The 15,197-nt window shown below is 42.9% G+C and overlaps 1 protein-coding gene across 3 annotated transcripts in view; it reads right to left on the bottom strand.

Annotated features, from left to right (window-relative positions):
- Positions 1 to 11,036: 11,036 nt before the first annotated feature.
- Positions 11,037 to 15,197, bottom strand: part of Rnf125 (ring finger protein 125) — a 78,168-nt gene continuing 74,007 nt past the window's right edge. For all 3 annotated transcript variants that reach the window (XM_035440264.1, XM_035440263.1, XM_027400545.2), the window contains exon 6: positions 11,037 to 14,356. In XM_035440264.1, the coding sequence (XP_035296155.1) occupies positions 14,270 to 14,356 (87 nt within the window). In that variant the 3' untranslated portion in view covers positions 11,037 to 14,269. The remainder of the gene's footprint in view (positions 14,357 to 15,197) is intronic.

Raw genomic sequence — 15,197 nt, forward strand, 5'->3', positions numbered from 1 at the left:
CAAAATTTATTATTTTTCTAGTAGCACTCTTAGTATTTTTGTAGATATCATAGTTTTGTCGTCAACTAATTTCACTCTAATAGCTATCAAAATGATGATTTAAGGAGGAACAAAGGGTGGTATTTGATGAAGTATTAAATTTTACATTAGTAGTGATTATGAGGAGCCTCCAAAGCCACAGAGAAACCCTGTCTCGAAAAACCAAAAAATAAATAAATAGTGATTATGAGGGCAGAAAATGGAAGGATTAGAGTCGATGGCTTTCTTGAAATTCTTGAGGAGTCTCAATGTGCATGATAAAACAAGCAGGGTTCCTAGGACTGGAGATGGCTTAAAGGTGTAGAGCACAGGCTTTTCATAAGTCCTGAGTTCAACTCCCAGCAACCACATGGTGGCTCACAACCATCCTTAATGAGATGTGTTGCCCTCTTCTGGCATGTGTGCATACATGCTGGCAGAACTGTGTATATAATAAATAAATCTTTTTAAGGGGGTGGTTTATAATTAGCATGTGAGAGGCCTAAGGAGGAGGATGGAGACTTCAAGGTCAACCTGGATTACATATCGAGACCCTATCTCAGGAAAAAAAACAAAAACATTTATGTGGGTGGGTGGGTTTCTAATAGATATTTCTTCTACCAGCATGTGTTTGTCTTCTTGTTCCTTTTGCTCCATAACATCAAGTACAGTGGAAGTGGAAGCAGGGCAGGAAAGCTAATATTAGCTTGCGATTTCCTGGGAGGGGAAAGAACATGTGATAGGAGGGACGTGTTGGCTTCTCAAATTCCCATAGATGTTATTTTAATCATGGTTCCCCCTCCTTGGCCACCTCCCAAATCCTCTCCACCTGTCCAACTCTATGCCTCTTTTTCTCTCTTTACCAAACAGACAAGAAATAATAATAAAAAAAAAAAGAATAAAAGTAAATAAGGGGCTGGGGAGATGGCTCAGTAGTTGAGAGCGTTTGCTGCTCTTACAGAGGACTCAGCTTTAATTTCCAGCACCCACATGGTGGCTCACAACCATCTGTAACTCCATTTCCAGGAGATCCAATGACATCTTCTGAGAGCACAGGCACACTGATGGTACACGGGCAGACAAGCAGGCAAGACACATAAATAGCAAAGTTATTTTTTCAGTAAATAAATACAGTGAAAAAAGCACAAGAAATACACATACAATATAATATTCTTTAATGTCATTACTAAGAATACCTAACAATGAAGTTAATTTTATAACTTTAATTTTATTTCATCCTCTGTAACCCTAACTTTCCACATCTATTACAAATATATTTATACTACTCTCTCCTATAGTCTAAATTATCTAATGTAGCTGTAAGCATATAGTACGTAGCATGCGCAAATCCATCAACAAATTAGTTATAAGAATGGCATGGTTGGCTGTTGTTATTGTTTTGTTTAAAAAGAAGAAAAGAGAAATGCTGAGACATGAGACATAAGACTATAAGTTTATTATGAGGCCCGGCAGAGTAGGGAGACTAAGAAGAGGAGCAGGGTAAATGGCTGACCGCCATGGCTGGTCACCATAGAGAGACAGAGCCGGGAAACAGAGAGGGGACAGAGAGCAGGAACAGAAAAACAGAGGAACAGAGAATGTAAATGGGCGGGGGCCTATCTTTTAAAGGGGTCCTCTGCACCTGCGTGCAGACTTAGTTCCCATGGAACCTTGGGCTGACCAGGGCACAGCCTGTTCCACCAGGTGACAGGGGCAGGCCAGCATAATGCCTGAACCTTTCAGCTGGGCGTTGGTGGCTCACGTCTTAACACCAGCACTCGGGAGACAGAGGCAGGCGGATCTCTTGTGAGTTCAAGGCCAGCCTGGTCTCCAGAGCTAGTGCCAGGATAGGCTCCAAAGCTACATAGAGAAACCCTGTCTCGAAAAAAACAAAAACAAACAAACAAAAAGAATGGCATGGTGGAATGAACCTGTAATGAACACTTTATACTGGTAGAAAGAGGAAGTTCAAAGATAGCCTCATCCACAAAATGGGCTTCTCATGAGATCTTGTCTCAAAAAATAAACAAGAATAATTTTCCTTCTTGACGAGCCTAGCTTTGTCTCATTATAAAACTTCAAAAGCCCATTTGGTTAAATGATTGCCTTAGAAGGAACAACTGACTAAAAGAATGAAGGAAAGGCTCAGGTTCACCTTTTGTTTGTTCCAGGACCTTAAGCTAGGAATGCAAAAAATGTGTCTATTGTCTTCTTAGATTAGAATCTTAACTTGACTTTGCTCAGGAATGACTTCTTAGTTCAGCCTGTTTCGGAATGGACATGACTATATAGAGGCCCTGAAGAAAGTCCTGGTAATTCCTTAGTTCAAAGAGGAAATTGAGAGCCAGGATTTGGTAGCACACGCCTTTAATACCAGTCCTGGGGAGACAGAGGCAGGCGGATCTCTTGTGAGTTCAAGGTCAGCCTGGTCTCCAGAGCGAGTGCCAGGATAGGCTCCAAAGCTACATAGAGAAACCCTGTCTTGAAAAACCAAAAAAAAAAAAAAAAAAGAGGAAATTGATGATTATCCTGCAGCAGGTAGAACGTCTCACTCCCCTATTACATTGTGTCTGTGCTCATTTTGCCTTTGAAATCACCCCCTCCCCCCCCCCCCCCCCCCCCCCGCTGGAGAGATGGCTCAGAGGTTAAGAGCACTGACTGCTCTTCCAGAGGTTCTGAATTCAATTCCAGCAACCACATGGTGGCTCATAACCATCTGTTACGAGATCTGGTGCCCTCTTCTGGTGTGCAGATATACATGGAAGCCAGAATGTTGTATACATAATAAAAAAAAAAATCTTAAAAAAAAAATGAAAAATGAAGTCACCCTGAAATGAACTCACTGTTAGTTTTATTTCAGGGGAATTTCCAAAATGAAAACATTAAAAACTTTGTCAGGCCAACAAGACTGGTGAATTGAAGAGCCAAGGTTGGGTATGGGAAGTTGGTTTGGTGGTAGAGCATTTGGCTAGCATGGATACATTCCTGGGAAACTAGGCCTTAGACTCCCAGGTAGGCAGATGGACCATAACTAGCTAATAAAGATGACAAACTTCCAAGGTTGCTAGCTTCTTCCTTCTTGCCCTCTTGATCTGAGACTAAAGCCTGGCAGGTTTTTTTGGGGGGGGGGTTGTTTGGTTTTTTTGTTTGTTTTGGGGGTTTTTTGGTTTTGGTTTTTTCAAGACAGGTTTCTCTGTGGCTTTGGAGGCTGTCCTGGAACTAGCTCTTGTAGACAGAGCTGCTCTTGAAATCACAGAGATCTGCCTGCCTCTGCCTCCCGAGTGCTGGGATTAAAGGCATGTGCCACTACTGCCAGGCAAGCTTGGCAGTTTAAAACAAAGGCTTTGTAGGCCCCTGCCTCCCATCAGTGGAAGGACTGGTTCAACAAGTTCATGATGGGTCAGGGCTTATTTACAGCTGTGGGCCGGTAAGCCATCTGTCTTTTGCAAACTGACCAAACCTAACTTAGGGAAAGAAAACTTGATAGACTTTAAAACTTCCAGCCCTCCGAAAATACTGGATTTCTCATCTTCCCGAGTGGACCCTCTTGTTTTGCAGGGGCCTTTTGCTCTGCGTTTATGCTGTATGCACATGTTTCCTCACCTCCAAAAACACCTTTTTTTTTTTTTTTTTTTTTTGGTTTTTCGAGACAGGGTTTCTCTGTGTAGCATTGGAGCCTATTCTGGCACTCGCTCTGGAGACCAGTCTGGCTTCGAACTCACAGAGATCCACCTGCCTCTGCCTCCCGAGTGCTGGTGTTAAGGCGTGCGCCACCAACGCCCGGCCAAAAACACCTTTCTTCACTTGCTGCTCTGTCTGCTCCTGTGTGAGGTGTTTGAGATTCTTCCTGCCATTCAATTCCTTAATTGGCAGAGAAAAATGAACCCAATAAAGATGCCCTAGACTCTCTACATCCAAGTTCAATTCTTAGTACATGAAGGAGGTGTGCTTCTGTAATCCTAGACACTTAGGGGCTGAGGCAGGAGGAACTCCTTGGGGTCCACTAGTGCTGCATAGTGAGATCTTGCAGGGGGACCTCAGTATAAAGGTGATGGGGATTTGGCTCAGTAGGTATTATGGTGAGGCCTCGGGTTCAGACTCCACCACCACAGAAAACTAGGTGTAGAGACATATCTTTGTACTCTGTACTGGGGAGGTGAAAGCAGGGAAATCAGTTCAGGGTGAGGAGCTCTACCCAGCCAGAGCATGCAAACATGGCTCTGGCAGGCCTTGCCTTTCCCCTATTCCCTCTGCCTTGCTAAAACCATTAGATTGCATTCCTAACGCTAGCCCCCAAGGTCCACTCCCTTATTTGGCTACTTCCTCCTCCTGTGGCTGACTACCAAGTGAAAAGTTTCTACACCTGATAAGCCTTGCTCTCCACAGATGCAGCAATCCAAGTCAGACCAAATCAAACCACATTTAATGGATACAATGCTCCTGGATGGCCTTCCAGTCCCCCCAGAGAGGAGTGGGGAAATAGAGACCAGAAAACCACACATCTATTTTCTGGGGGGAAGTTTAAATACCGTGTGGGGGTGGTCTTGAGCATTTCTGGGGGAGAGGTCATCATTTTGGGGCTTTCTGAGATGCAGCAGGGTTTGGAGGGAGAGAGGAGGAGGGCTTTGGTGGAACTTCTACCATAACATCCCAGACTCTTTGGGTGTATGGATTCCAGGGGCTGGGTGAACCTTCTACCATAACACCAAGGTCCATGTATCAAAGCATTGAAGTACAGCAATCAAAAGCCCATTTTGACTGTCCAATCAAAATTAAACACCTCATCCCAACATGAGGTTTCCCCTTTCCCTTTACAAACTGCCGATTGCCTGTGGTCCATGTCTGTCTCCTCTCTATCCAGAGGCAGTCCTTTGCCCCCTCAGGAAAAACCAAAAAAACCAAAAACCCTTCCCCTTCTTGCTTATTCCTTTCTCCTTCTCCCTCATCCTTTATCTTCTGTCTTTTTTCGCTGCCTTTTGTCTCTCCAGGGCAAATAAATCTCCTTTGTTCTGAGAACTTGTTCTTGGGATCTGTGTTAGTTTGAATGTAATTGGCCTCATGATCTCATAGGGAGCGGCACTATTAGGAGGTGTGGTCTTGTTATGCATCCTGATGGGGCTGGCTTTGAGGCTTCCTGTGCTCAGGGAACCACCCAGTGTCTCACTTGACTTCCTGTTGCCTGCCAGCTCTTACTCCAGCACCACATCTGCCTGCTCCCCACCATGCTCCCCACTGTGATGATGATGGACTGAACCTCTGAAACTGTAAGCAAGCCCCAATTAAATGTTTTCATTTATGAGTTGCCAGTCGGTGATGGTGCACACCTTTAATCCCAGCACTCGGGAGGGAGAGGCAGAGGCAGAGGCAGGCAGATCTCTCAGATCTCTTTGAGTTCGAGACCAGCCCTGTCTACAAGAGCTAGTTCCAGGACAGCCTCCAAAGCCACAGAGAAACCCTGTCTCGAAATCCCCTCTCCCCATGTAAGACCCCCAGAAAGCTCAGGCTTCCAGAATCTTAGTCCAGGACTGCGGCCACTCCAATCACAGAATGGAGGCGAAGGCTTGATGCAAATTGCATGAGGCTTTATTGTAGTTTAACGAGCTAACCCCATGTTAGCTCGGGTCTTTCACCCACCCGCCTTGTCGGATGGCTAGCAAAGACAGTTCGAAGCCGATGCTTACAGATCTTATAGGGCAGCGTAAGGGGAGTGTCTAGGGGTACGCACAGGCGCAGGATTGGTGTGCCTCCAGGCTTGGAGGGCTTGCCCTGTGTTGATTGGTCAACTGGTTGTTATGGCCCATAGGCCCTCCCAGCGTGGTTGCTATGTGATTGTCCCGTAAAGCACACCCAGATTGTCCCGTAAAGCACACCCAGAGTCATAAAAGCATAGCGCCACCAGCTAACTTCTGATTGGTTCCTTGTCACGAGGCAGGCATCTGACTTTCTAGTGACTGACTAACTTCTGATGGGTTCCTTGTCACGAGACAGGCATCTGACCTCTAAGTGACCAAGGCAAGTTTATGGCAAGCACGTGTTCGGCTGTTATGGCTGCTGAAAGGGGAGCAGGTCCCTTCAATGGTAGAGATTGCTAAGCACTTATACAGAGACCTTGTAACTCTAGTTCTTGGGTATCTGACACCTTCTTCTGACCTTCATGAACATCAAGTGTGAACATGGTGTAATACATACATGCAGGCAGAAATACTTATAAAATGAATGAACCTAATACCTTTTTTTTTTTTTTTTTTTTTTTTTTTTTTTTTTTTGAGACAGGGTTTCTCTGTGTAGCTTTGGAGCCTATCCTGGAACTCGCTCTGGAGACCTGGCTGGCCTCGAACTCAGAGATCCGCCTGCCTCTGCCTCCCGAGTTCTGGGATTAAAGGCGTGTGCTACCAACACCTGGCTAAAATATTTTTAAGATTTCTTTCTTTCTGTGTCTCTAAGTGTTTTGTCAGTCTGTGTACCCTGTACATGCAATGCTGACAAAAGCCAGAAGAGGGCTGCTCTGTGGGTGTTGGGAATTGAACCACTAAGTTCCCACCTATTTTGATCACTTTTTAAATGTACAGTATTGTAGTATCAGCTATACACCTTGCATGTACAGAAGGTTTGTAACTTTTGCCTACTGCTGAACTGAAACTCGAGACCCATTAAATAACCCAGTTTCTTCCTTTCAGCCACAGGAAAGCACTCCATTTTCTGTTTCTGTTAATTGTATTACTTGACTGCCTGTTTTAATTGGGAAGGTTGGGGTGTTTAAGGAGTAGAGAAACAGAGTAACATGTGCAAGGTCCTAGGTTCAATTCCCAAGACTGGGAAGGGGGGGGGGGGCTATTAACCTTCTATACCAGATTTTTTCTTTTTCTTTTGGCCATCAACCAGCTCCCAAATCATGACACAGATGTATTATTAGTTTTGAATACTGGACCTAGCTAAGGCTAGTTTCTAGCTAGCTCTTTAACTTAAATTAACCTATTCTCTTTATCTGCCTGTTGCCTCGGGGCTTTTTACCTTTCCTGCTCCTGGATATCTTACTTTCACTGCTTCTGTATGGCTGGCTGGCATCTGGATGGCTTCTTGCCCTGGGCTTGTCCCTTGTCTCTCCCTTTCTCTCATTCTTCTCTTCTCTCGATCCTAAATTTCTCCTATTCTCTCTGCCTGCCAGCCCCATGTATCCTTTCTCTGCCCAGCTATTGGCTGTTATTATTAGCTCCTTATTAGACCAATCAGTCAGGCATAGTGAAACAAATGCAACACATCTTTTCATAATTAAACAATGCAGCATAAACAAAAGTAACACATCTTTGCCTAGTAAAATAATATTCTACAACACCCCCGTAAGGAGTTTCAAACCAGCTGGCCCCAAGGCCCAAATTTCTGCAGAACACAACCTTGAAATTCCATAAAAGGATAATATAATGTTGCATTTTAGGCCCTCTGTTTAAAAAAAAAAAAAAGTGGACATCTGTGCGTTTGAAGCCATCCCAGTCTACATGTGAGTTCCAGGACAGCCAAGCTACATAGTGAGATCCTGTCTCAGAAACAAAACAAGAGAGATAGTTGAGATGGTAGGTACTGGTAATCCTAGCATTTGGGTGACAGAGTTCAAGTTGTTTTTATATGTTGAGCTTTAGGTTAGCCTGGGCTACATGAGATCCTGTATCCCCCCCCCAAAAAAAAAACTCAGAAAGTTTTGAAGTCTAGTATTGAGCTCCTTATATAGCTCAAGTTAGCTCTATACTCTCTTCCTGCTTCAGCCAAATGGCAGGATTGTAGGTATGTATGTGCCACCACACTAGGCTGTGATACACACTTTTTCTTTTGGGGGGGTTTGGTTTCGAGACAGGGTTTCTCTGTAGCTTTGGAGCCTGTCCTTGAACTTACAAACTCACAGAGATCTGCCTGCCTCTGCCTCCCGAGTGCTGGGATTAAAGGTGTGAACCAATACCCAGCTCTGAGACAAACTTTTGCCATGGTAACTTTTACCTTTTATTCAAACTTGAAAATCATTTACAAATGAAATATGGCCAGTCGGTGGTGGTGCACACCTTTAATCTGGGGGGGGGGGGATATGTGTTCAATTTTTTGTTTTGTTTTTATTCAGCTAGGGGGCATACATCTTTAATCTCTGTTCTCAGGAGGTAGAGGTGGGCAGCTTTCTGACTGACTTCTAGGCCCAGCCAGCACTATAAATTAAGATCCTGCCTCAAAAACAAAACAGAAAACCAAAATGTGTTCTTTTCTGGCTGGAGAGATAGCTCAGTGGTTAAGAGCACAGGCTGCTCTTGCAGAGGTCCTGGGTTCAGTTCTCAGCACCCACATGGCAGCTCATGTAAGACCCTCAGAAAGCTGAGGCTTCCAGAATCTTAGCCCAGGACGGCGGCCACCCCAAACACAGAATGGAGGCGAAAGCTTGATGCAAACTGCATGAGGCTTTATTGTAATTTAACGAGCTAACCCCATGTTAGCTCGGGTCTTTCACACACCCGCCATGGTGGATGGCCAGAAAGATGGCTCCTTGGGTCTCCCAAAAGATCTTATAGGGCAGCATAAGGGGAGTGTCTAGGGGTACGCACAGGCTTACGCACAGGCTCACGATTGGTGTGCTTCCAGGCTTGGAGGGCTTGCCCTGTGTTGATTGGTCAACTGGTTGTTATGGCCCATAGGCCCTCCCAGGGTGGTTGCTATGCTCTCTATGTCATTGTCGTGCGCTTGTCCGTAAAGCACACCCAGGGTCGTAAAGCATAGCGCCACCAGCTAACTTCTGATTGGTTCCTTGTCACAAGACAGGCATCTGACCTCTAAGTGACCAAGGCAGGTATATGGCAAGCACGTGTTCGGCTGTTATGGCTGCCAAAAGGTAAGCCGGTTCCTTCACTCACAACTGTATCTCTAGTTCCAGGGGATCTGATGCCTCTAACCATTGCATGCACATGGTGCATTTGCACATACTCAGGCACACACGTAAATATATATTTATATTAAAACTTTCTAAAATGTGTATCTTCTGAAATCTAAAACTATATTTTGTGGGCCAAACTGACCTCAAACTCAATATAAAGCCAAGGCTAACTTGGAACACCTGTCACCCCTGCCTGTACCATTATAGGCAAGTGTAATCACACTTATTTTGTTTGGTGCTAAGGATTGGACCTATAGATTTGTATGTGAGGCAAGTCCTCTACATCCACAGCCCAAAGGCAATGTAGAAATGTAGAAGCACTTTTTTTTTTTTTTTTTTTGAGGCAGAGTCCCATGTATCTCAGGCTTGACCATTACTCCCTCAGTAACTGAAGGTGTCCATCAACAATGCCAAGCAAGCTTTCTTACAGAGGTACATGCCACCTCTTTGTTTTGAATTGCTGCTAAGTAATGTCTACCACCAAAGTCATTTTCATTTAGTCCAGTAGTTAACAGCTAGAGATTCTGTGTCCCAGCAGACATTGTCATTGTCTGTAGACATGCTTGATTGTCCTAACTGGGAAGTGTATGCTATGGCTTAGGATCTAGGCAGAAATTAAGGATATTCAGCATTGTCCAGTGTAGAAGATAGCCAGCCCCTCATCACTAACATTCAAAATACCCATAGCAGCACAGTTTAGGAAACTTGTCGTTCTGAGAACCCTGGTGTTTCTCTTGGCTGTTACCAGGGGTCTCCACTGAAACTGAAAAGATGGAAGTATGTACATGCCCTGGGTTCTTGCCCTAGCTCTTCCAAGAAGAGGGGAAGGGGGGTCTCCTAACCCACTTGGCCAGGAATAACAGTGCATGGCTACAGTCCCAGCACTTGTGGGGGAGGGCAGAATGATCACAAGTTCAAGACCAGTCAGGTCTATGTAAGCAGATTCCAGGCCAGCAGGGCTACGAGTTGAAACCCTGTCTCAAAACAATAAAAACTGTGTATGGTGACTCATGCTTGTCATCCCAGCTACTTGAGAGGATAAAACAGAGGCTGACAATTTAAAGTTGCAGCCTAGGCAACTAATTTAGACTCTGTCTTAAAAAGGAAGAGGACCAGGGATGTAACTTGGCACTAGAATGCTTGACCAGCATGTGTAAGGTCCTAGGCTTTATACCCAGTACCACAAAAATAAAAACCCATACACACAGTGGACACCTTAATGAAAGCAATGGTCCTGCCATTTTTTATTTTTATAGTAATACAATTTTCAAAAGAAAATTATACATTTTAAGTTCTGATCAGAAGTTCTTTTTACATTTGAACAATAAAAGAATGAATCTCTTAGAACTTAAAAATACCTTCAATTCGTGAGCATACAAATTATCATATAATAAACATTCAAAAAGAGTAAGCTCACTTTAAAATAAAACATAATACCCAGTAACAGTAGGGAACCAACATTACCATAGTCAGGTGGCCTTAGGAGCACTAACTCTTTACCACTGATCTGCAATCAATCCATTTTCCATGCAGTTTAGAACTGAGTTTTAGAATCATTGGAGTATCACTGAATTTCTTTCCTTGATAAAGTTGTAACATAAGGCAGTATTTACAAAAAAGCACATGAAAGATTTTTATTGGTAATAACAACTTTGAATACTGCTTTTTACTTTGTAAAGCAATGAATTACAGACTTCTTTCTATAAAAAAGTAAAAGCACAGTGAAAGGATATTTGCATGTCACTTTCAAACTGCAGCAATTTAGAACACAAAATAACTCAGGTGGCCAGCACAGAATTTATCCTGTAGGTGGTAAAATTAAAAAACAAGCAGACAGACAAACCTCAGGTATGATTCTGAGTCTGTCAACGCACTGTTAGTAATGCATGACTTCAACTTAGTACTTACAACAAAGGGTTCTGGTTTTTGAGACAGTTACATGTAACCCCAGGCTGGTCTAAACTTGCTATGTAGCCGAGATTGGCCTCAGACTTCTCATCTTTTTGCCTCTAATCCCAAGTGCCTGTAATCCCAAGTGCTGGGATTACAGACTTGAGTTGCCATGCCCAATTTGGAATTCAGCTGTTGGGTTTCTTTCTTTTATTATTTTTAAATATTTTGTTTGTATGTGCATATGCTCACACACCTGTGTTCTCAAGAACCAGTGGAAGCCAGAAGAGCCGCTGGAGTGAGCTGTTCCACGTGGGTGCTGGAACCCAGGACCTCATGATGGAGCAGCAAGTACTGCTGAGTCATCTTCTCTTCAGCCCCGCCCCCATTTATTATTTTTATGTGTGCTGATGTGAGCATGAGCATGCCACAGTGCATGTGCAGAAGTGAAAAGACAACTTTCCCGAGTCCTCCTTCCACCATGAGCTGCTGGGGCTCAGACAAACTTGGGGGCCAGAATTGCAGAGCATTTTACCTGCTGGGCCATCTTGGTTATCCAGAATAAGTTGTTTTGTTTTGTTTCAATGTTTATTTTTATTTTATGTGCATTGGTGTTTTGCCTACATATATGTCTGTGTGAGGGTGTGGGTTGCCCTGGAGCTGGAGTTACAGTTGTGAGCTGCCATGTGGGTGCTGGAATTGAACCGGCATCCTCTAGAAGAACAGCTGGTGCTCTTAACCACTGAGCCATTTCTCCAGCCCCCAGAAACTTCCTTAGAGGTGTAACAACTTGATGGCTCTAAATTAACATAGATTGATGTATGCACTGACCTGATTTACATCACTTCTTGGGTCAGCACTAGCCTAATGCACATCAGTTCCTGCTTCAGCACTGGCTTGATGCAAATCATTTCCTGGGTTTAACTTAACACTAAAAGATAAATGATCGAATGAAAGAGATCTCCTGAAGCCTTTTTCTTCCCTGGGTTTATATCCCCCAAGTGACCTTGTCCTGGGTGGGAAAACAGTAGCAATATCAAAGCAGTCATGTAAAATTCATTACAGAAAGTTTAGAAACCAGTGGGCCATGTATAGATCTCAGCATTAGGAGGTAGAAGCAGGAAGATCACTTAAAGTTCAAGGCCAGTCTGCCCTACACAGTGAGTTCTAGACTAGCCAGGCATACATATTGAGAACCTGTCTCAAAAAAAGGGGGAAGAAGTCGTGGCACCATGATTATGACAATGTTGATGTGTAACATGATGCTTATAAATCATTACAATTTGAGTCATGTTATGTTTATTATTTATGTGCAGAAGCTCCCTTTCACAAATGTGGTCACAGGGATCAAACTCAGATTGTCAGGACTGGCAGCAAGCGCCTTTTCCTAGTGAGCCATTTCACCATCCTGTTAGCTAATTTAAGTCAAATAACATTTCACCCTTAGGAGCTGATGGTCAAAGTCTTTATTATGTTTTTCATTTCAAGATGGAAATTCTAATCAGTGTCCCAAAAAGGTCACTGAAGAATCAAATGTGTCCCAACACTTGGGAGGCAGATCTCTGTGAGTTCAAGGCCAGCCTGGTCTACAGAGCAAGTTCCAGGACAGGCTCCAAAGCTACAGAGAAACCCTGTTTCAAAAAACAAAACAAAAGTACTAATGTGAAAAACTCCAGTAATAATAATACATATTACCTGAAGAACGGGGTGGGTGGGGGTAAAAGGGAGAGAGTAGAACACAGCAAAAAATGTTGGCACAGAAAAGCTAATTTTGAAAATGGGGAATAACTGCCAGGCATGGAACAGATACCTGTATCCTCACACACAGGAGACTAAAGCAAGGGGGTCTCAAGTTATCAGCCATCCTGGACTACCATGGCCACCATGCCTGGCCATGAAGTGTTCTCTCTTTAAACAAATGTACAGCTGTTTCCTAGCTCTATCCTTGAAACAATGGCCACATCAACAACAGTAGCTATCCTTAGAGCCTTCTGGAATGAAAAAGGTCTTGTGTAGCCTAGGTTGTCCTTGACCTTGCTATTTAACTGGGGAAGAGCTTGAACAACAGAAACTCCCTACAGGCACAGGCTACCATCCCCAGCTTTGGACTGTGCTTTGAAATACCATCCCACACAGGAAGAAAGCTGGCTTCTTAGAGAGCTGGTGATTTTAGAGCCATAGCAGCAAACACAAATTCCACATGGAGGATCTCGCTGTAGGAGACAGCAAGGAAAGTAACAAAATGTTCAAAGGACTCAGCCAACCTTTGAGGAATGGCCAAAGAAAAGAGAAGTTGAACCTCAATAAAGTGATGTTTGTAATGGATGGAAGTTCATTCATAGATGTCTAAATACTTGAGTTCATAATTGTTTCTTTGGTTTTTGAGACAGGGCCTCACACTATAGTCCAAGCAGGCCTACAACTAACTATGTAGCCCAGGTTGAGGTTGAACTTGAAGCAATACTTGTTTGCCTCCGAGGCACATACATGTCACCATCCATGAGCAAAAATGTTTCTTATAATAACACATTAAGCTTTACAGTTTTTTATCTGGTTTTTAGTATGTGTGCTTTATTTTATACTTTTTAAGATGTTAAAATTAAAAACAAAGCTTGGGAGTTCCACTCAAAATTACCAATGTGAAAATTTAGACCACAAATATCAACAGATAGGTCTTAAGAAATCACCTATATTATAAAATACTTCTAAATAATAAGGTACAAATATTTGAAAAATTCTATCAAATTTTTATATGCATATATGGTATGTCAATAGTTAAGTCCACATAAATTTTTTTTCTTTTTTCAGTTTTTTAATGTTTTTATGGTCTTATTAGCCAAGGCTGGCCTTGTATTTCTGATCCTTCCACATCCCAAATACTTGGGTTATAGGCATGAACCACCATGCCCAGCTAAGTACACATTTAAAACACAAGATTTCTTATAATATTATGCACTGTAATTTGGTTAAAATCGATTCTGTTGACTTCAAATTCTTTCCTTTCCTCCTTTCATGTAAGATCATTCACATTCCTTTATTGGAGATTACAGCATTAAGATTTGAATACATTTCAGATTTCCTTTAATGTCCATATTTTGGTCCACCCTTTTGCATAAAACAGAGATTGGTTATCTTGCCTAGCCATGATGGTAGTCACTAACACGTAGAATTATGCACAGTATCACCAATGTGCACACAGAGCTCTTTCATCACATACTCCGTCTGTGTCTCTTCCATCTGGTAACAGCCTATGGTTAAATGTGGTTAAATGTCTAAGAAACTCAAGAATGTAAAGGCAGATCTAAACCAAAACGAAAGCAGATTTTGAATGCAACATAACAAAGACAAGCATGTAACACTGTAGTACATTTTTCGTCATCAAACACTGACAATTTCCCTCCAGTCCTTCAAGCAGCATCTTAAATGGTACAAGTGAATCGTCCCTTGATACTTATAAAATTATGTAGTGTTTGAGTGATTCACATATTCAAGAAGTGATCTGTCTAACACTCTTCGGATAAGGGCTTCCTCGATTATATCAAAATCCTACAATAGAGAAGAATGATTAGAAACAGTCAGTAGTGTTTCAGAAATGAGAAGGATTGGTACAAGGGTCAACATAATGCTAATTTTCCAGGAAATAATTTCTCTGAGTTACAAGGCCTGTTCATCATTCCAGGAGGCCTGTCAGGCCCAGAACTGACTTTGAGGTTACTGTTTCCTGTTTGGCTTCACTGGCCTTTCAGGAATTGCCATCAAGTCTTAATAGTTTATAGAGAATAGTAGACATCTGGGTTGGAAAGTGACCCAGTGTTAAGACCACAAACTGCTCTTCTAGAGGACCTGAACTCATTTTCTAGCATCTACTGTGATGGCTAAAGAAACTCATTTTGTGCTAGGCATGTATGCACCTTGGTACCCAATAGCTGTTTGTCTCTGACTCAAGCTCCTGGAAGATGCATTCCCAGCATCTCTGACTCCTTAATGCACAACCATGACCATGCGCTTGTTATGCTATGACTAATTGCTGGTTTTGGCTTCTGTAATTTGCTTGTACAGACATTCAAGAACTATTTTGAGGTCACCTCGACCATCTAATCTTGGTACAGCAGAACATTTTTTGTGGATGTCACCTTTAAAAGCCCTTCCCTCAGCTGCATCTTCGAGGCACATCTCTGATTTGGATGAGAGATTGAGTCCCTTTAATAAATTTGTTTAATTATAATTGACTCTGGGGTCTTTTCCCAGTGGTCTCAAACTCTACAACACCACATTAGGTGGCTCACAACCGCTAGGGAATCTGATGTCCACTTCTAACCTTACTGGACAAACACCCCCCCACCCACAACATACACATAGACATAAGTAAAAAGTAAATTAAAACCTT

This window comes from Cricetulus griseus, chromosome 2 (assembly GCF_003668045.3).
Source record: "Cricetulus griseus strain 17A/GY chromosome 2, alternate assembly CriGri-PICRH-1.0, whole genome shotgun sequence".
Lineage (NCBI taxonomy): Eukaryota > Metazoa > Chordata > Mammalia > Rodentia > Cricetidae > Cricetulus > Cricetulus griseus.